This window comes from Acartia tonsa, chromosome 9 (assembly GCF_053477335.1).
Source record: "Acartia tonsa isolate MP-2025a chromosome 9, ASM5347733v1, whole genome shotgun sequence".
NCBI classification, from domain to species: domain Eukaryota; kingdom Metazoa; phylum Arthropoda; class Copepoda; order Calanoida; family Acartiidae; genus Acartia; species Acartia tonsa.
Window position 1 is genome coordinate 7,980,574 of NC_137268.1, and position 22,939 is coordinate 8,003,512.

Sequence of the window (22,939 nt, forward strand, 5' to 3'; positions counted from 1 at the left end):
ATTTTTATTGTGTATTTTTATTTTTAGCTAGATATGCGCATTTCTATTTATCATTTCTCTCTCGCTCTCTCTCTCTCTTTCTCTTCCAATCTGCCTTTCTTTCTCTTTTAATTTTGCTTTATATATGCTCTATATATGTTCTTTCTTGTTTCATAAATCCCTGCAACTATTGGACGTAATCGTACTTGATTAAGACACAAGACACAATTGTCTGCCTCAATACTGCATACACATACATAACTTCTTAGTCAAGTGCATGGCATCATATCGAAATAAATATGAAACAATGACTCTTTAGTTTTGTTTAAAATATGAATGTTTCTCATAACTAAGCTATGATGCACATGGGAGATTTTGATATTGTTTGACCTCTTGCTTGCTGGGCCTAAAGTGAGGATACAAAATCTACTATTTAAACACTTTTGTTTAAAGCGCAAAAGTTTTTCAGGGGTGATTTAACTTGGGAGTGTTGCGATGGTGGTCCCCTTCCCCAAATTAATTAAAACCTTCCCAGGATCTATGAGAAGAAACATTGTACAGGAGAACCATATCGGTACAGCAGTTAGCGAGGTCCTCCGGTACAGAGTCACACAGATCCTGTTACTTTCATATTATTTAAGCATAAACCCACCTAAATGATTTGGCTGAAAACCCCAACAACTTTAAAGAGTCACTTACCAGTTTTTAGAAATATTATATGGCAAAAAAATATTTAATGCTGCTTTACTAAAAAAAAATTAGGTAATTAGCGATTTTTAACAATAACAAAAAGTTAGGGAAAAATAATGATTTTTTTGTTACATAATTTCCTTTAAATAATTAAGTAATACGGGCATTTTTCGTAATTTTACAGGGGGTATGATAAATTCACTGAGTGAAAAAGTCTTTGATACTTCCCAGCTATTTATTGAAATATATTTCGGTGGACATTGCACCCTCTTCAGTCTTGAGTTTAGTTGGATGTTACAGGGGGTAGTTTATTGTTATGAAACATAGATTTTATTCAATTTAGAAACTTTAAATTTATTTAGTTAGTACATTCAGTTTTCTTTTAAAATTTGTGACAAAAACACCATTTTCAAATTAAGTTCAGATAAAACTTCAATACGAATACCTTAGATTTTCAGTGTATTCGTATTAATTTCAATGACTTCTGATTAATTGGTTTTGGTTAATTTTTCTTGATTACTTGTCGGTTTGAAAAAACAATATGTTTCCACTTCCAAAATTACTAGTAGTAATTTATCGCATCATACTATAGGTAGCTTTCCGCGGATATTAAAATGAAAATTATTAGACTAAAACAAGTTTTGTTGGTTGTTGTTTGTGGTCTACTTTAAAAGTCTACTTGAAAAGTCTTATTAAATCAAATACCATTAAAAGGGTATAGCCCTTTTGTGGCAATACACCTTAAGGGGCGATTCTTCGTATTTTTCACAGTAGATTTTCTCCTATTTCTAGCCCCTGCGGGGTGCTCTAACCCTGCGGGGCCAATTGCCCAACCCTGTGGGGCAATCACCTAACCCAATATAACCTAACCTAACCTAAAATCACCTTTAAAAAGCCATTTTAAAAATACGACGAATTGCCACGAAAGGGATTATACCCCATTTAATTAGTCATGGATGACAATATATTGTCGTAATTATTTAATTGTTCATTTTAGCTTTCCTATTATATAAAGTAAGCTTTTTTGTCTGTAGCGAAGGATCTCGCTAACTGCTGAACTAATATGGTTCTCCTTTGTAGTGAAGCTTCTTATAGGTCCCTATATAGTTTTAGGCTACTTTTTTGCATAAAAGTCGATGTAAGGTTTAGGCTATTTTTCTGCCCTTCCATATTCCGTCGAATTATAAATAGCTCTTCCATATTCCTTCGAATAAAGAGCCCCTAAATGTTAGGGGCGCAGCCACTAGTATGACATAAAGCATTTAAAACTGTACAACTAATTTATTATTTAATGCGAATAAAATTTGCTTTTGCTAATTTGCGCAAATCTATTTTTGATATACTTAAAAATAATTATTTTTGTATTGTGCAATACTAGTAAAAATATCCTTGTTTAAATAACAAGAATGAAAACAGTGTTAGAAGCAAAGTCAGTAATTAGAATCTTGAAAATAAAAATATTTTATTTTTCCAGTCTGACAACTAGATGTAAGGATTTTTATTTTTGCTTCGAATTAGATTCATATCCGTTTGATTAAAAATAGTTCTAAGGCAAAATAAAATCATTACTTCCGTGGAAAATTGTCAATAATACGATGTGAAACTTTTTTCTAGCCTTTCAAAGGTTTCCAAGAAAACATATGTTATACTAGTGGCTACACCCATAGAGATCTATTCCTGATAGAGACCTCCTTATTTCAAAAGAAAAGGAAAAACATCTTTGGCGTTTATTTTTTTTTGTAGGGGCAATTTTAATATCATGGTGGTGGCACCCAACCCAAAAATACTTATAAACTTTCCCAGGAAGTATGAGAAGATACACTGTAAAGGAGAACCTTATCGATTCTGCAGTTATTGTGATCCTTCGGTACAGACAGACAGTCAATGATTCTGTTACTTTTAAGTAAGGATTTAATTAAAAGCATTTCTTTCAGGACAAACCGAAATTATAGAACATTTTTGCATTAAATCACAGAAGAACATTTTGAATATTTAAACTTAATAGCATTAAAGGTTAAAGAAAAGACGCAATATAAAAATACAACACATAATACTACAAATTACATAAAACTAAAGTCATAGTAAAGCTTTCTCCGAGAATATATACCGGCTGCTTATACACTAGGGCTAGGCAATGAAGCTAGTAGATCTAGATGGTTAAACTGGCCCTATAATCCGTCAAAATTAAAAGGAAATTGTAGCAAACCTTTGATATTTTTTTGTTATTTTTTTGTTAAAGATAACTTTAACCTAAGAAATTCAACTAATCAATGCTGACTTATTTATATATGTTTTGTCATATGCTTCAAATTATACGAGGTAAAAATTGTACATGATTTAATTTACCCAAGAAAAGCTGTATTTTAAGAAATACGACTAATTAAAGCTGACCCATTTTCGAACAAATTGCTCTTTCGTAACAAAATCTGTACACTTAAGGGCCGATAATATGTCTGAATTATACCTTCAATTTTTTCCTATTGGTTGATTTAGAGAGTTTGTATCTAGATTATATCTAATGGCCAAGCAAAGGCAAAACTGCCAAGCCCCTAAAAAACTGGGACAGTGATGGAGCAACTGCAGAAAAACTATCTTTACTTGTTTAAAAACTAACTTATATTGTGTTTCATTTAGTGATAACAATTATATAATGCTATTGTAAGAATTATTAGTCCTTTTCTGTCAAAAAGTTCAATATTAACACAAATAATTTAGTTTTTTTGCTTATTATTGTAAAATAGCATGCTGTAAATGTAATCAAAAATTAATTTATGTATATATATATAAAGACTCCTTTGTATTTGTCTTGTAGAAAAGTTAGAAGCAAGGAAGTTTTTCTTGTGATTCCAAATCCCTGCGACTGTTGTAAAAAGATACTGTACATGTAAAGCGAACCTTTTTTCCTAGATTTTTTTCCAAGTGCAAAGTTAGTTTATCATTGCACATAAGAAGAGAATAGTGATTTATCGTATCTTATTATAGACAGCTTTCCGAGGATATTAACATAATTTTTAAGAGATTAAAATAATTTTGTTAGCCCCAAGAGTCCGAAGGCCCGATCGAATTAAACTGATTTTATTTTGATATTCGTAGAAAACTGGCTATAGTAGAACCCAGTAAAAGTGTCTGACTATGACGTCAGAAAAAATTAATAATTAACCAATGATACACCGCTATATATTTTACCATTGGTCAATTACAGTGAATACTGGCTTCTCATTGGTTAATTGTTATTTTTTTCTGACGTCATAGTTCGACACTTTTACGAGGTTCGCTATAGTACTAAACTATCCATGATTTTTCAGTATGGCTTAGAACCGGTTCTAATCCAGAGGATGTTAATCGTTTTATAAGCCATACTATGAAGAGTATTACTTTTCAGATTTAAAATAATTACAGTACAATGGAAGATACAAGTGATGTTAATGAACATATTGAGTATATAGATAAAGAATCTTTAGCTGAAAGAAAGTCTAATTATGAAAATGATGATATTACAATAAGTTCTCAAACCTCCACTGAAAAGTAAGTTTAAAATTTTATTATTAAAATGTTTTAAAGAAAAATAAAAGTAGCTAAAACAGAAATAAACAGCCGCAGTCAGATTTGACTGCTCTTTTGGCAACGTTTCTGTATTTTTTGTGTCTGTTTAATTTCAACAAAAAGTCAAATCGGCAATTTTCATCAAAGAGCCTTTCCGGGCATAGAGTCCCCTCCCTCTTATTTTACAAAATAAATAAATTTTTCATTTTTTTCAGTTTTTCATTTGATTGACTTTTATATTAGGTTAAGTAAGGTTATATTAAGAACAGGGTTAGGGTACACTGCATGGTTTAGGTATAGGGAATAAATCTATCCACCCCCACCCTCCTCCCTTATTATTTATTTTCACTAATAAGAAAGTAGGTTTCAGCACTTAAAGGAAAAAAAAACTTAATCTGTTAATTCAAAAGATATATATAATCTTACAAAATTTAACATAAATTCAACTTTCGTACAAATAATAAAAATTAAATAATTACAATTATTGAACCTTTTCATCTATCTTAAAATAACCTAAATATCTATCCAAGAAATTTAAAAATATTTGTTTTTCAATTATGACTTAAACAAAGCATTTGATTGAACTCTTTAATAAGCTAAATAGTATTTAAACAATATATAAAATGAAATAATTGTTTACAGGATAAATATAAACGAAGAACTGGACAATGTCTTATCACAATTGGGTCATTTTGGCAGGTATTGTAAATAAAGATTTTCAATTTTAGATATATTTCACATTGATTCTGGGATGGATTAATGCTATTTTATTTTCTGATTTAAGCCTTGGGATTGTTTTAAGTTATTATTCTCATCTTCTCCTTGTAATATAGAGACCCTAGAAGCTAAGTAAAAATCGTAGTCATACAGTGCAGTTGTATTTAGAACCAACATCTTTTTGATTCATTTTAATCATCTTACAAACATTATTAGTACAAAAAGTATTGTTAATTCTAAATCTAAATTCTAAAAAATTAAAAGTTAAATGTCTTTTTGTTCAGTTTCTATCGGCCTATCAAAATAAAAATACTTGAACATTTAGGTTTCAAAAGTTGCTGTATTTTGGACTATGGTTACCAGCCTGTGGTATGGCGGCTGGTGCCTATGCCTCCCTCTACATGGAGTGGAGCCCCACCTACCTGTGTCTGGATGATACAACCTTTCCTGCCAGCTTGTCACAGGATACCTGCTACAGGTAAGCCATGCCATGGGTTCGAATCTCAGTCTAAATCGCATCATAACTAAAGACGTTAGAAATTGCACTTTTTGTCAGGTTATACATTAGTTAGAGGAAGAGAATGCCTTGGCCCAAAGCAGGCTATACTAATTGGGGAAAGGGGAATAAGGGTGGAAACTTTTTTAGCCTGATGCAAGTTTTACTTTAATAAAGAACATGAAAATCTGGTGCAACATCAAAGTAATAATTTATCTGTTATTGTAGGGCAGATAATGAAACCCAGTGTTCCACTTTTCTGTATGACACCTCCTTGTTCTCTTCATCAGTTGTCACAGAATTTGATCTTGTATGCGACAGGTAAAGATTATATGCACAGTTAAGAGAAAGGTCGTGCAATCAAAAGGGTTTAGTTGTCTAAAGAACGTATGACAATTTAACAATGCACAGCATTGAGCAAAATTTGGCTCAGAGTTTTACTACAATAAGATCTAGTAGTGCAACCCGTTCTCAAGGATATCCTAGGGTAAGGACACCATGATTGTCTTTCACAAAAAGTTTTTTCCAGTAAAAGTCATATCTACAAACTAATAGTTATAGTGTTTTCTCTCTATTTGACAAAACAAATACTGCCAAAAAATTATTAAATTATTGGTGAAAAAGCTTGGACAGTGCTAATTTGTACAAATTAATCAAAAGTTTTTAGACCAACGAATGAAAGTAACTGTTTATAAAACTTTGGGCACCAGTTTTATATGAAGTTTTGTTGTAGATTCTTTCCTTAAAAGTTTTAAAGTTTAAGAAACTGTTGATTATTGCCGTGCTTTAAACTATTTCCTTTCTTTTAGAATGTATCTTCAAACAGTGAGCAAGACAGTTTACATGCTTGGGATGTTACTTGGATCTATGTCATTTGGTTGGCTGGGAGATAAATTTGGTCGCAGGCAAATAATCATCTTAACTTTAATTATAGAGTATAAATTAATGTACATCCCCAATGATAATGCAACAATTAACTCCTATAAATAATAGGACACACAACTTAATGCACAAACCAATCAAAATTTAATAAAAGTTCCCAAAGTTGTAAATCCAACGAATAAGAAAATGGTAATGTAAAACTTTGGGTACTAAAGTAATAAATAGTTTTCCTTCTACTTTAATCATGGTTTTTAATTGAAAAGTTATGATTTGAACATTTTAGAATTGCTTTCCTCATATCATCTCTATTTTTGTCTATTGGATCAATCATTTGTTCATTGGCATTCAATATTGAGTCATACATTATTTTCAGGTAATAATCTTTTTTTAACAGCGTAGCATATTCTAAACATATATGTAGGATATGACCGACTGAGAGGTAACTTTAGTATTGTTTTCAACAGAAAAGGTACTTATGTATGGACAGACTGGAAACATTTTTTCCCACATCTTTTCGACCTATCAAATTTATTTACAACGATTTATTTTGATTTTAAGTATCTGAATGATTAGTCCAGTCCTAATTTGGCCCCTGGTGACTTACAAAACTGGTTTTAATATTATAATGTTTCACTTTAATATCCGGGGAAAGCTGTCTATAATACACTGCGATAAATAACTAACTATTCTTTGTTTAAGGTTTCTAACCTCATTTGGAGGCATGGGACTGTTTATCACATGTTTTGTAATAGCTCTAGAGTTTGTAGGACCTAAGGTAGGTGTTTGAAGTTTCTATAAGAGAACCTCCTATTATAGAAACAGTAAAGGTCTTTTGTTTTCCATTAAGACCTTGCTAACCACTAAACCGATAGAGTTCTATGCAGATACCCTGTGCATTGGGTCAACTACTATATTTTGCCTTTATTTGAGCTAGAACAGGTTGTGGGGTGGCTATACGGGCACATTTTGCCTGGGGTCAATTATATGTCGTCTTTATTTAGGCTAGAACAGGATGTGGGGTAGCTATGCAGATTCCTTTTGCCCTGGGTCAACTATATGTCGTCTTTATTGGATATTTTGTCAGGTAAAAGAATTATATAAATCTTTTTAGTAGCAAAGCTACTCTATAATTTGAAATGTCCGTCTGTCCGTATGTCCGTCTTAGTTTAGGGGAAACGTGATTTTCTCGGCTCCTGTAAAAGATAAAAGGCTGACATTTTTTGACAACATTTATATTATTAAGGAGCACAATTAACTATAAAACATCTATGGCGGTAGGACCGCTTTTTAGCAGGTTTTAGGCTATTTTTGTATTTTTCAGATTTTTCTCCATATCTTTGGTGTTTATGGTCCAATTTCCAAAATTTTTTCAGTTATAATATCAAAATTAAATTTCCTGTCATTTCAAGAAAACAACTATGACGGTCAGACTGCCTTTAAGCAGGTTTTAGGCTATTTTTATATTTTTCACATTTTTCCTCATATCTTTGGTGTTTATGGTCCGTTTTTTAAAATTTTTGTAGTTAAAAATATAAAAATTAAATTTCCCGTTGTTTTGAGCATCCAGTATGTAATTTACTTTGACAGTCAGTCTGTTAGTCATAGTACTGAAATATAAATATTAAGAAATTAAAAACAAATGTTGAAAAGGTTTTGTGATTTTTTCCCTAATATACATGCTTTTGACAACTAATTTAAATTCTTATTTATTTGTTTGTGCTTCGCTACATATGGATGTTGTCATCCTTGTTGATTTGTAAGTAAAGGCATTAAGTCATGGAAAAAATTAGATATTTTTTATATCAAATGTCAATATCAATGTCCTATAAGTATAACATTTCTAAAAAATATCTAAGGTTTTTTTATTTTAGATTACTAGCCAAGAAATTTTACCTATAATCAAAATCAATGATGTGTCTACTACATATTTAAAATATTAAGTATTCCAAACCCTAAACGTATCGTATTTCGAGAAAAATCAAAAGGGAATTTAGAGACATGATAATATTGAAATTGGGGAATATTAATTAACGTCGCCAAGAATTCTATTTCAAGAATATGATATACATTCCCATCTCCGTTCGTTCACAAATAGCTCCCTATTTATATTTTTCTAAATATTCAAATTTCTTAATATTTATTTACGAAGTGCTTCGTAAATAAATACTAGATTTTGAAAAATAATAAATTTTTACGTTGTATATTTCTATTTCTGAAATAAATCACGCAATCTTAAATGAAGTATGTTCGTTAAACAATTCCGAAATAAAATTTACTAAATATATTAGACTTTTAGGTTCTTTTTAGATAGATAGATAAACCCATAGATAGATAGAATCGAATAAAAAGAAATAGCCTGAAACCTGTCCATACAACAATACTTAGCTTCCCTAACAATTTAATATTGAGTAGTTAAGCAATTAAGAGAGAGAGAGAGAAAGAGAGAATATGAGAGAGAACGAGAGAGAGAGAGAGAAAGAGAGAGTCAGAGAAAGAGAGAAAGAGAGAGAATGAGAGAAAGAGAGAGAAAGAAAGAGAGAGAGAGAGAGAAAGAGAGAGAGAGAGAGAGAGAGAGAGAGAGAGAGAGAGAGAGAGAATAACATAAAGAGAGAAAGAGAGAGAGAGAGAGAGAGAGAGAGAGAGAGAATAAGAGAAAGATAGATTCAGAGAGAGAGAGAGTAAGAGAGAGAGTAAGAGAGAGAGAGAGAAAGAGACAGACAGAGAGAGATAGAGAGAGAGTCAGAGAGAAAGAGACAGACAGAGAGAGAGAGAGATAATAAGAGAAAGAGAGAGTCAGAGAGAGAGAGAGAGAGAATAACATAAAGAGAGAAAGAGGGAGAGAGAGTTAGAAGGAAAGAGAGAGAGAGAGATAGAGAGAGAGAGTTAGCATAACTTTTGACGGAGAAACTCACACACCCCTAAACTATATTAACCAATAGAAAATTTCAGCGGTAAACAAATTAACCAATGACAGATGAGCATTCATATAGGCGCTAAATAAAAAAATATTAGATTTTTGCATTTTAAAGAAATTTATAAACCATACGAACTTACGAAGGAAAAAAATGATATTTAGCGTGATTTTTTTCAACTTTTATAGAAAAGCAAAGTTGTTAGGAATTGCTTTGAGTACAACATATAAAAAAATTAGCCTTCTAGGATCATTGGTTATTGTTTTATCTCTTACGTAAGTTGGTCAAAAATTGATTTTTTTAAATGTTAAGGTAGGGTACTGTGCTTTTTTTCTTCTTAAAATTTTCATAGCCTTCGATTTTTTTAAAAACTATATTTTTATGTTTGGTTATCATATACCATCAGAGGAAATCAATTTGGGCAGGTTTTAGGCTAGATTTAAATTTTTGGACAAAAAAATATGCGATTTTAGGTACATCAATTTTCAAGCCCAAATAAACCGGTTTTAAAATGATTTTTTCAAAACAAAATATAAAAGCAAAGTTGTTAAGCATGAAAAAATCTCTAACATATTAAAAAATTAGCCAGATGCTCGTTTTATGATAAAATGAAGGTTTTTTATTTTTTATATAAAACAGGCGCAACTTGTTACCATGCACAGTTGGGACTTCTCAGAAAAAGGTCATGCACCACAGAGAGTTGGTTGTCTGATGGATGTTACTTAACCTAATATTGTTTGGACAGAGAAGGGTGCGTTAAAGTCATCCTTAGTTCTCCTGGATTGCTGGACCAGGACCTGGACAGTACATCAAGTTGATAAGGTCCTTGACTGTAATTCCGCCCGTACGAGGTAATTACGAGGTAAACCAAAGTCTCTAAAGTTTATAATAACATTTTCTTTTCGTTAGCTTAGCAACTTTGGGGACTTTTAATGAATTGGGTGATTGGTTGGGTGATTAAATTGAGTGTCCATCTGTTTCAACCACTATTTGTTATCTACATTTTGTATCATAAATTGGGATATTCATCAATTTATCGGCCATTGTCTCATCTCTTTAGATCCCTCGTTATATTATAACAATTTGTTATACAAAAACCTTTAAATAGCATCTTATGTTATATTTATAGCAGCAAAACTACTCTAGAGATAACTTGGTGCGTCTGTCCATCTGTATGGCTAAGGGGAAACATGAATTTCTTGACTACTATTTAATGTAGAAAGCTAAAATTTTTGGTGAAAACTTGTAAGACCTATGCACATCAAGGCTACATTTGTCTTTCCTTATTATATTATACCAGGGAGGGAGACGACATTGGGCTGTTTATTACACTTGTCCACAAAGTTTTTTTGTCTAACAACTTTGGGGACTTTCAAAGAATAATGATTGGTTAGTTCAATAAGTGTCCTAACGTTTCAACTACTAATTGTAATCTATAGAAGGGGTAATTTTGTGTATCATCTTTGGGGTTGTACATCAATATATCTGCCATTATCTTATCCCTTTAGAGCCCTCGTTAAATTATAACAATTTGTTATGAAAAAATCTTTAAATATCATTTAATGTTATATTTTTTTAGCAAAGCTACTCTAGAAATAACTTGGTGCGTCTGTCCATCTGTATGGCTAAGGGGAAACATAAATTTCCTGACTACTATTTAAAATGGAAAGCTAAAATTTTTGGTGAAAACTTGTAAGACCTATGCACATCAAGGCTACATACATCTTCCCTTATTATATTATACCAGGGAGGGAGACGACATTGGGCTGTTTATTACACTTGTCCACAAAGTTTTTTTGTCGAACAACTTTGGGGACTTTTGAAGAATAATGGTTGGTTAGTTCAATAAGTGTCTTAACGTTTCAACCACCATTTGTAATCTACAGAAGGGGTAATTTTGTGTATCATCTTTGGGGTTGTACATCAATATATCTGCCATTGTCATATCCCTTTAGATCTCATACATGCTCCATTATTACATTATACTGTTTAAATTTCCCTCCTTTTTATGAAGTTCTCATGATAATACTTCACCCCCCCCCCCTCTTTAACAGTTATCCCACGAATCGATGATGAAATTGACTATAGGATTATAGGGGGGAAGGGGTTTGTAACTTAAGAAGGGGTCATCTTAAACGGGTCAACAACATATATTTTCTTTGGGGGAGGGAGAGGATTAAGAATAAAATGAGAGATAAAAAAACAAGGATGACAACTTCCTTAAAAGCAAAATGGTAGTACAAACAAACATTAACACTTGTATTTTGTCTGTTGTTATAACTGAATAATCAGAATATAAATGTTTAAGTAAAAACAAAATTATAAGTGAATATTATAGAGTTGCTATGTTTTCTAAATTGTACAATAGAACAATACTAACAAGCCTAAATTCTAAAAATTCTAAAAAATCTATCTGTTCCAGATGTACAGACGGACGGACGTGCAACCAACCCCAATTATAGAAAAGAAAATTATGATAAGAGATATCAGTAAAGGACGGAGCGGCCTTGATTATAGAAAAGCTTCGCTTTTAAAAATTGGTCCTTAGAAACACATTCTTACAAAGGTATATCTAACATTGTCTCACATGAAAGTTTGTTTTGTTTTAAAGATATGTATTTCATAAAGAAAAGACATATACATACAGAATTACATATTATAGTACGAGACTTTTATTTACATCAACATAGCTTAGTAGCTAGAAATTAATCAGAAAAACAGGAATCACTGTGTTATTAAAAACTCAAGAAAATCAGAGATAAAATTAGTTTCTTGCCCTGCATTTTGTAACAGTTTGAAGGAAAATTGGGTTAGGAGAATTGTATGGGCATGCAGGTTGTTTTTATTCCAATTTGAAATACAGTCTTCTTTGCTTAATTTGAGTGATTTGTCTAAAAGCGAATTACTTAGGTAAGATTTAGAAAGCGTAGCAACTCTATAATCAATTTTGCATCAACTCTTATACATTTATAATCTGATTATTCAATTTTGACACTATACAAGTGTTAATATCCGTTTGTCCTACCAGTTCAGCGCTTCGCTTTTATGGATGTTGTCATCCTTGTTGTTTCTATAAATGCTCATATTTAAACTTCCTATTGTATAGGATTATGGGGGGTGGGGTGTGATCACAGGGTTTTTTAACCCCCCCCCCCCCATATTCAATTGAATATGATTTACTTTACAAGGCATAGGAAAAAAGCAAGCCGTTCTTATTTTCTCTGCTCCCTTCCTGAACTACAAATGAATTCTTAAGAGCAACTTTTTTTTGGGGGGGGGGGGGGGAGGGAGATTAGAATATAGAATTAGTTTTTTTCTTCGGCACCTCGGGGCTAAAAAAACTGGTTTTAATCTTATAATTGTACATTCTATATCCGCGGAAAGCCGTTTATAACACAATGAAAGAAATAACTATTATTGTCCATGTTTTACCTTTTACCTTTATTTTGGCAGAAAATAGTAGTAAATCATATTCAATTGAATATGGGGGGGGGGCAACTCTGTTTAACTTTAGCCAAATAAAGGAAATCGGAGGGTTTATCAACAAGGATGACAACATCCATAAAAGTGAATCAGTAGTACAAACAAACAGTAACACTTGTAGATTGTCAGAACTGAATAATCAGAATATAAATGTATAAGTATAAACAGAATTATAAGTTAATATTATAAAGTTGTTCCACTTTCTTAATCTATCTGTTCTAGATGTACAGACGGACGGACGTGAAACCAACCCCAATTATAGAAAAGCTTTGTTTTTAACAGCAGTAGATATAATTAACACCCCTTCCCATATCATCTTACATGTATGATATGACCCTTCCCCCCTCTACCTACCCCGATTGAGTATAAAGTATATCTGACATGAAAAATATATCTTCTAACCGGTTTATGATAATAACAATAATAAAAGGAAAATCTCATTATTCGCTCTTTTTTTAGGTGCAACTACAAATCCTAGCGATTTTAAAAGACTAAAAATGATGAAAAGATTTTATCCCTCATTATAATAAAATTAGCATAATATTCGAGATGTAAACCTAGATATTTAATTATATCCAATATGATGCATTTCAGTATGGCTGAGAACTGATTCTAATTAAGTTAAAAGATATCAAAATAACAGCTTAAAAAAATGTTTTTTAATAAGTCAAAAAGCATCATTTTTAACTTAAAAGCGGCGTAAAAAACATTATTCTATAGCATTAAATTACTAAAAGTATTGTTATATTGGACGGTTTGTAACGTAAAAACGACGTAAAAAACGATTAAAATAACTGATATTCTATAGCCATTAAATTGCTAACAACATTTGTTAAAAGTATCATTAAATTGGATTGCTTTTAACGTAAAAACGGAGTAAATAAAAAAGGTTTAAAAAACCATTTTTCTATAGCCATTAAATTACTAATAATATTTGTTAAAAAGTATCGTTAAATTGGACGGTTTTCAACGTAAAAATGACATAAAAACGATTAAAATAACCATTATTCTAAAGCCATTAAATTACTAATAATATTTGTTGAGAAGTATCATTAAATTGAACGATTTTAAACATAAAAAAAAGTAAAATACAATTTAAAAACCACTATTCTATAGCCATTAAATCACTAACAATGTTTGTGCAAAATTGTCTGTAATATGATGCATTTCAGAATGGCTGATGACCGACTCCAATCTAGCGGATATAGCCATATATAGTTTATAAAACTTTGGGTACCAAATGTAATCTATAGTCCAATGTTTACAAATGGTTATAAAACTTTGGGTACCAAATGTAATTTACAGTCCAATGTTCACTAATGGTTATAAAAGTTTGGGTACCAATTAGTCCTGATTTAATATTATTTGCCTTATTTATTATAGGTTTAATAATTGAGAGAAAATTGCATGTAATATGAGGCATTTCAGTATGGCTGAGAACTGATTTTATTCTAGCAGATATTTATCGGTTGCAAAGCCATACTAAAAAAAAAAAAGATCCCTCATTCATGGAAATATTTACAAGGTAGAACATGTTGTATAGTTAGGTTGCTAATATGGACCTCATTTATTGCTAAGGGATAAGGGGTTGGGGGCAGACCCACATGGCATGATTTATGCTAGATTTTTTAATTTACTAGGTTTAAATTTAGTATCAATTATTTTTTTCCTGTAACAAAATTAACATTAACTTTTTGTGCAAAAATAAACCACTGAAAATAAAGAAAGTAGTCTGAAATTTTTTGTGTAGATTCCTTAGACAAATAAAAATCGCAGTTCCATTATGCTTCATGATCGATTTTTACGTTTAAACCCCTATAATTATGTAATCTTTGTTCTTAGGTTTTACGTTTAAATTTCAGATCAATTATTTTTTACCTTTCACAAAATTAACGTTAACTTTTTGTGCAAAAAAAAACACTTAAAATAACGATAGGAGTCTGAAATTTTTTGTGTAGATTCTTTAGACAAATGAGAGTTGCAGTTCTTTTATGCTTCGTGATCGATTTTTACGTTTAAATCCCTTTAATTATGCAATCTTTGTCCGTAGGTACTACGTTTAAAAAAGTCTTTTTTTATACTAATAAATAAAAAATGTTGATTGTCTTTGAGTGTCGTTTACTCGTTAGCCTTTCAATGTAGATCGATGAAATTTTAAACATAGCTAGTTAAAGTAGTTGGTAGTCTCTTTATAAAATTTCATTAATATCACATGAATACAAAAAAACTTATTACAATGGTAAAAAACAACACTAAAAACCATAAACCCCAAATGAAAATAAAAAAACATTTTTAAAATAAATTATTTCAGACTTTTCACGTTATCGTCAGCTAAGGGGTTAATTTGAGCCCACTTATTGAAACCATTTTTAAGATTTTTCATGAAAGCAAAAGTGTTCCCCATTTTCAGGCCATAAAGGGGGAGAGGGAAATGGCCACAAACCGGTTAGAAGATATATTTTTCATGTCAGATATACTTTATACTCAATCCCTACCCCTATTGGATAGATAACTAAAAGCTTTTCCTTAATCTCTTATAATATTACCCCCCCCCCCCCCCACGCCAAACATGTATAGACTCATAGAGTCATGGAAAATTTTAATTTAAAATATATTTCTGTTTTCATAAAGTTAATATTTCACAACTCTTCCCCCTCCCCTAATTATTATCATATCAACAAAGTACAATGTCATAAGCAAAGCATCTCTAAAATTGATTCCTAAAAATGTAAGTATGTACTTCAACATTATCCTGTATTTCAACAAATTTACTAACAATTTTGTCTCTACTTTTATACATTTAAATTCTGATTATTCAGTTCTGACACTCTACAATTGTTAATATTCGTTTATCCTACCGTCCCAGACCTTCGAGTTTAGGGAGTTTATGTCATCCCTGTTTTATAGCTTAAATGGTAGTATCAAACAGCGTTAATTACAGCTTTAAATTTTATTAAACAAATTTAGCTGCTAGTCAAAATATAACCATTCTTGTTATATAGACAAGAACGATGACGTCAAGTACTAACGAAGCTTTGTTGCTAAATCAAAATTAGAGTATTTTTATTTTAAACCATAAGAGCCGGCCATTGGATTTTAAACTGATCCAGATTTTTTACAAGACAAAATTTCATGGACATATAAATAAACAGACCACTGAATAAAGCTATTAAAATATCTAACTTTTTAACCATGCATAATATTAGTATCAAAGCTTTGCCTTTTACCCTTTATAACATAAATTTTTTAATAGATATAATAATCCTCTTTATCTTATTCTTAAAATACTGATTCCTATTCCATAAAAAATATATTTATAGTAAAACAAGGATGACAACATCCATAAAAGCGAAGCTCTGAAACGGTAGAACAAACGGACATTAACACTTGTATAATGTCAGAACTGAATAATCAGAGTGTAAATGTATAAGAGTCAAAGCAAAATTGTAAGTAAATTTGTTGAAAAACTGCTTGATACAGGATAATATTTATGTACATACTTATATTTTTAGGACTTGATTATAGAGTTGCTTCGCTTATAATATTGTACTTTGTTGTCCCATGAATCAGAAAACCAAAAATCAATTCTAACATGCATAAATTAACGAAAAAAGCTATCCGTTACGGACGGACGGACGTATGGACGGACCGACCCTAATTACAGAAAAGCTTCGCTACCCCTTGTTTTCAATTTTATGGGAGAAGGGGAGTTTATCTGCACAATTGGGTACTTCGAGTGAAAACGCCAATATATATACTTCTATTTAATAATTTATTTAAGTATTTTAAAATTATTTCTCGTATTCATTTAAATCCGGTGCAGTGGTTAGGCACCGGTTCTCATCAATACGAAAAAACTATGTCTATCATCGTATTATATCCAGCTTTCTACGAATATAAAAATATACAATCATAAGATATCCGCGGCAAGGCGTTTATAATACGATGCGAGAAATAACTATTCTTTTATCTAATTTAAATTTTTGCTCATTGTAAACAGCAAAGAAATTCTACAATTAAAAATAAAATATTAAATCAATTTATCGTCCATTGTCTTATCCCGTAATAATATAGTAATTGTATAAAGGTGTTATTTGGAGGTTTCCTTCATTTTCCCTTTTTAAAAGCTAGGTTTTTCCGTACGAATGAGATGGATAGCTTTTTTCATTAATTTAGGCATGTTAGAATTGTCCTAATTATTAGCATTTCCCCGTAGGGGGGGTGGGGGGTTCAAAAACGTTGGGGACTTTTATTAAATCTTGACTTGACTTCAAAATTTAATCTGCAGAAGGGGTGATTTAGTTTATTATCTTTGGGGATGTAAATAAATTTTTTGCTCATTGTCTTATATAGAGGAGCTTCGCTTCTAAGAACTATCTAAATGTATTATTTTAGATTTTATAGTCCTTGTTTCACCTTCTATTTTTATTTTGTCGGAGAATGGTAGTAAAGTAAATCATATTCAATTGAATATGGGGGGGGGGGGTAAAATCTCTGTGAACACCCCACCCCCATAATCCTTTGCAATAGGAAGTTTAAATATGAGCATTTATAGAAACAAAAATTAAATTTTACTTTTATTTGAGCCAATGTTAGATATACCCAATGGTAATATTTAAAATTTTCACTTGGTTAAAAAGTGAAGACACTGCTAGTTTTAACCAACCAATTAAAATATCCTTGTATTTATGTTTTGACATGTCCTATACTCAATAGGCATCTATTAAATGTAATCTAAATAAAACAAGGATAACAAGATTATCATCCATTGTCTTATCTCCTAAGTTGTTTACAACCCCCTCCCCCACACATACTCACACAATACAAATACACATAATAAATACTAGGATATGACAATGAAAGAAAAATCGAGATTTTTGGAATAAAGAAAGGGGAGAATAAATTATTTAAAAGTCTTATCTATTATACAAATTTTATATCTAAGTTTTCATATTTATTGAATTGTTTACAAGTAAAACTGATATGGTTCTGATATCGCAAAAACCAATCAACCAATATTATGTTTTTATAATTCATTCTATAAAAATAAAAAACTCATCAATATTTAATTTTTAAAAAAAATTTGTATAAAAAGTAAAAAAAAACACTGAGAAAATATTAGGTGTAGAGGTTTCGTGTTCTTTCTAGACAGCTATATTGGCTATTTTTCCAAATTTTGACGGAACGAAAAAATTTATTGGAAAATATCAGTAAATATTAACTTTCAGGATCGTAAAAATTTAGAAAAGATTTTAATATTTCTGTTTCATGTCCATTTTCAACCCTTTCCCTAATTATTATCAACGACTTTGGACCGTTCGTAAATAGGGGGAATATCTGAGAAATATTGACCCGTGGGTTTCAAATTTCCATCGTCAAAGATATATTGGATTGATTTCAAGTAGACATATGTCTGATCAAAATTATTATAGTTTTCTAATTATGTGTACCAGCTTCTATACAATTTCTGGGTTTTTCTCTTCCAGGATAATTTCAAGAATAAAATGCCTTTTATTTTTTAAAGCAAATCTTTGCTGTACTTACAGTCATAACGGATAGCTCTTTTTATTAATTTAGACACATTAGAATTGTCCTATTGCTTTCAATCTTTGCATGATAATTCCTTTAACAGTTAGATACGATTTAGGTAGAGTAGCATCTCTGTAATCCTTACCAGAAAGTCCCTTCGTCCATTTAAAACATGCTGATTTTTAACTTTTTGACAACAACTTTTTGTATGATATAATTATCCTACTCATCTTTTTAGAGACTGGAGACTGCATCAGGCCACCCTGGCAGCAACATTCCTCATCTTTCCATTCTACCTTGCATTTATACCTGAGAGCATTAGATGGCTCCTTTCAAAGTAAGTGTAGTAGGGCACAGTTTTTTTCTAGCAATATCTGCGCTGCCTATGCTGATAAACATTCTTGTGCAAAATGAATATAAATTTAGTGATGATCAATTAGTGATAATTGAATAGAAGCTATGCTTCGGAATTGGTATAAAGTTAGTTAATCCTTTTATTGATCACTGTAGTACACAACCCCAATTTCAAGTGCATGCAAATTATGTCAATCCTTTTTGTCATGCAGTGATATTTAAGCACAATGTGAATATAAACAAATTCTTCCTTGCATTTTTACCTGACCTTTGACTTTTATTTGTAAAACTTGCATTTTTCTCATATTGTCAGGTATAATTGGGTGTCCCAAAAGAAGTAAAAAACTAAATTTACCTTTTTAAAACTCTTTATCTCTGAAAACCCATGTTTATTAAATTAAATTTTCTTCTTGTCTGGCCAAAAGATACCTAAAATCTCAGAATATAATTTTATAGGAAAAGAAACGAATCAGCCTGTAAAATTCTGAACAAAGTTGGTGACTTCAACAACGTAGTTCTTCCTGAGTTAGTAGTCAATAATGATGACACTATCGGCAATTTGAATGATAAAGAACAGACTGCAGCTGATTCCTCGCAGATTTCTTCAATCATTATTCAACCTAAGCTAAGGTATGTATATTTAGAATTTAAAGAGTTATTGCCATTGGACAAAATTAATTGTTGTCATCTTGTAGTATTAAAGTTCAAATAAGAAGAATTAAAACTCTATATTAATTAACAATACATAGGTCAAATTAATCCAAGTATAAAGCAATTATGCTCAAGATCTTGTAAATGACAGGTCTGATGAGGTTGAGATTTTTGAGAATCTAGAAATGTTATGGGGTGATTTTAGATTATTTTTAGGAACTTCTAATTTCGTAAATTGCTGTCACAAAGGATTTCTTTTTTAGGAAAACTTTATAAATGTCTTAAAGGGGTTTTAGGCTATTTTCCTGACCATTATTGCCTTTCACTAGAGGCTAGGGGTGTTTACAACTAGCCATATTATTTAGAGAAATACTTTTGTAGTTTTTTCTTAAATGATATTGATTTTTTCTAAAACCAAAGGTTGAGATTCCTGGTGATGGCTTTGAACTGGGCAGTCACAACTCTTGGCTACTATGGCCTGGGATTAAGCTCTACAAGTTTAACAGCTGATCCTTTCCTGTCATTGGCATTGTCGGCTGCCATGGAAATTCCAGGTTAAAACATATTTAGATCATGGACCGAAAATTAAGTAGCGGGTTTTTTGGTATTTACACAGTAGCTTTTTGTCTATGTCTAGCCTCTGTGGGGGGCTCTAACCATGTAGGGCCTATTTCCTAACTCTGTGGGGGCAATCATTAACATTTACCTTTTATTTTAAAAAGGGGGAGAGTGTATGCTTAATAGGCTTAACAAATAAAAGCAGCATTTTTCTAATTATTTAGATTTTTCCTTTTTACAATAAATGTTTGAAGAAGCATAGATGCTCTGTGAATCTCAAAGCGCATAATACGGTTACAAATGTTTTGGTTCCCTAGCTTTGAAAGTAATTGTTTAGGATACCTATTCTGTGTGTTTTCCCTGGATGTGTTTGGAAGGAAGAGAATCCTTGCCTTCAGCCAGATGTTGACTGGTACAATGTGCATCCTGGCTGCTATTTTACCTGCAGAGTATAGGTTAGATAATTCTTGCCTTCATCCAAAGTTTGACTAATACAATGTGCAATCATCCTGGCTGCTATTCTACCTTCAGAATATAGGTAAGATCATTCTTGCCTTCAGCCAGATGTTGACTGGTACAATGTGCATCCTGGCTGTTATTTTACCTGCAGAATATAGGTAAGAGTATCCTTACCTTCAGCCAGATGTTGACTGGTACATATGCATCCCGGCTGCTTTTCTACCTTCAGAATATAGGTATTCATTTTGTAGTATTTTAATCCCTTTTGATTAACTTTTCCTGAATGGGGATAGTGCAGGACACATACATTAATTAGAAATATAAGCTTTATAAAATTAAGCTCTTTATAGTGTTTATAAAAAGGAGATAATTATATTATATCAGAATAGTCCATAATTCTAATATGACGTCATTTGGGATCTTTCTTTGTACCATTTATCCCCTTTTTTATAGATTTTTAAATTTCTCTTATAGATTAATTCAAATAAACAATTTAATGTTACCTATTTTTTTTTGTTTTTAGAACAATCAGCATTGCTCTGACCTTAGCAGGAAAATTTGGAGCTTCAGCTGCTTTCTCTATTGTTTATGTGTACACAGCTGAAATGTTCCATACTCCAGTCAGGTAAATCAGCTAATCTTTTGTTGATTGTAGTTAATCAGCTGTTTCATGATCCATATAAGGTAAATCAGCTGATTTATTGTTAATTACAGTAAGGTAAATCAGCTGATCTCTTTGTTGATTATAGACAGGTAAATCGGCTGATTTATTTTTGATTGTAGTAAGATGTTGCTCAGCTGATGTCTTTGTTCATAAACTTGATTTGTTTCTTATTTATAATTATTCAATCAGCTGATTTGATTGTTGTTTATAATGGAGTAAATCAGCTGATTTATTTGATAATTCTGATTTATTCATTTAATTCAGCCGAGCTGATTCAGCTGATTACCCTATAATAAACCTATACATACAAAAATGCTTAATTTTATTTGATTTTATATTCAACCAAAGAAAGTTTTGATATAAATACCCTTTATTTGGGTCAATTTTCAGGAATTCCGCTATTGGCTTATGCTCAACCTCAGCAAGAATAGGAGGACTCCTGGCCCCTACCATAGCCTCGTTGGCAGCTACAGATCCTCTGCTCCCATTCCTCATCATGGGCTGCTGCTGCTGTTTAGGAATATACTTCATTATTGATTGATTGTTTTAATAATACATACTATGCATGGAAGTTGGTGATTTAGCTGTACCCAGAGGTTCTATACTTTGTTGAGTTATTGCCCTTTGTCTTATCTATTAAAGTCCTTAGCAATATAAAAAGTAAAGTACTTTAATAAAAAACTTTTTTCCAACTGATTTATACCTGCTGGATATGAACCGATTCTCAGTCATACTGAAAAATCATGTACAGCTTCGTATTATATACATTTCTACGAATATTAATTAATAATTTTAAAATTGATAACAGTTTTGTTAGCCTGTGACTTCGGTCCTTCCGGGCTAACAAAACTGGTTTTATTTTTTTAAATTTTCAATTAAATATCTACGGAAAGCTGTATAATACGAAGCAATTAATAACTTTTCAGATTCTACATGATTCAAGGATTCTAAAAAATTACCTTAACTTTTAAGAAACCAATTTTTTTAAATCAAATACAGTCCTTATGAAAGTATATATATAAAATTAGGTGGGTTAGCTGCCTTCCTGCTGCCAGAAACCTGCAAACAATCTCTTCCAGATACTGTAGAGGAGGCTCTGGCCCTGGACAATAAGAAATTCAACTTTAGGAATACATGCTAGTAATCGATATATTATTACATAGATGTTGCACCAGATTTTCATGAACTTTTTAAAAAGTTATACTCGCAGCTGGCTAAAACATCTATACCCCATACCTTCCCCTCCTATTAGTTGAACAAACTGACCAATATAAGGGTCCTAATTAGCAACCAAAGATGTATATGACTTTACATATAGAGTATTTTTAAGTAGTTCACTTGTCCTTGTTTTAGTTTTGATTTTCACGCAACCTTCCTTTAAAAATTTTGTGTTTTTTTAGTGTTTTATTTTTTTTAGCAAGGTCGATAGAACAAAAAGCAGGTTTAAGGCTATTTAAGAAAGGAGATTTTTAAGAAAAAATATGAAGTTAAGGTGGATAAAATAATGAAAATATTATGGCTACCCAAATAAAACTTAATCTAAGCATTAGCAATCATTTAAAATTTCAATGATGTACAATTCTACAATTGGTTGTACGTACAAGGTAAGAATTATTAATGTCTAATGATGGTTTTAGGCTATTTTCTTGATTACACTCTGCATTTCCAAGAGCGTAGGGGCGAAGCAACTAATTATTTTTAAACAAGCATGTAATTTACAGACAGAATATCATCAAAGCTGACAAACTTTAATCAGTGCAGTGCAACAAAGTAAAAGAACACAGCAAAGAGCACAGTAATAGTGTCTGACTGATTATGACGTAACAAAAAAAAATTAGCCAATGAGAGGCCGTTATTGACCAATGGTAAAATTTATAGTGGCCTCTGATTGGCTAATTTTTTTTGTTACGTCATAATCAGTCAGACACTATTACTGTGTTCCACAGAAAAATTTCTGTTATGACAAATAATTAAAATTTATGATATCATAAACATTTTTTGTAAAAATTTGTTTAAAAATTA

General features: G+C 31.2%; 1 protein-coding gene across 1 annotated transcript; it reads left to right on the top strand.

The window, feature by feature from the left end:
• Positions 1 to 4,012: 4,012 nt before the first annotated feature.
• Positions 4,013 to 21,473, top strand: LOC145327714 (organic cation transporter protein-like). The gene is made up of 14 exons (XM_080171270.1): positions 4,013 to 4,194; positions 4,855 to 4,911; positions 5,255 to 5,407; positions 5,654 to 5,746; positions 6,235 to 6,330; positions 6,591 to 6,680; positions 7,007 to 7,082; positions 7,309 to 7,391; positions 18,470 to 18,568; positions 19,042 to 19,215; positions 19,657 to 19,790; positions 20,132 to 20,249; positions 20,777 to 20,878; positions 21,308 to 21,473. The coding sequence occupies exons 1-14, from the start codon at positions 4,073 to 4,075 to the stop codon at positions 21,456 to 21,458; spliced, it is 1,548 nt and encodes a 515-aa protein (XP_080027396.1). The 5' UTR covers positions 4,013 to 4,072; the 3' UTR covers positions 21,459 to 21,473.
• Positions 21,474 to 22,939: the final 1,466 nt, after the last annotated feature.

Excerpts from the sequence above, each read along its gene's own strand:
- LOC145327714 (XM_080171270.1), top strand. The coding sequence starts at position 4,073 with ATGGAAGATACAAGTGATGTTAATGAACATATTGAGTATATAGATAAA. Across the intron at positions 7,083-7,308 it reads TAGAGTTTGTAGGACCTAAG|GCTAGAACAGGATGTGGGGT; the intron begins GTAGGTGTTTGA and ends GTCTTTATTTAG. Across the intron at positions 20,250-20,776 it reads ATTTTACCTGCAGAGTATAG|AACAATCAGCATTGCTCTGA; the intron begins GTTAGATAATTC and ends TTTTGTTTTTAG.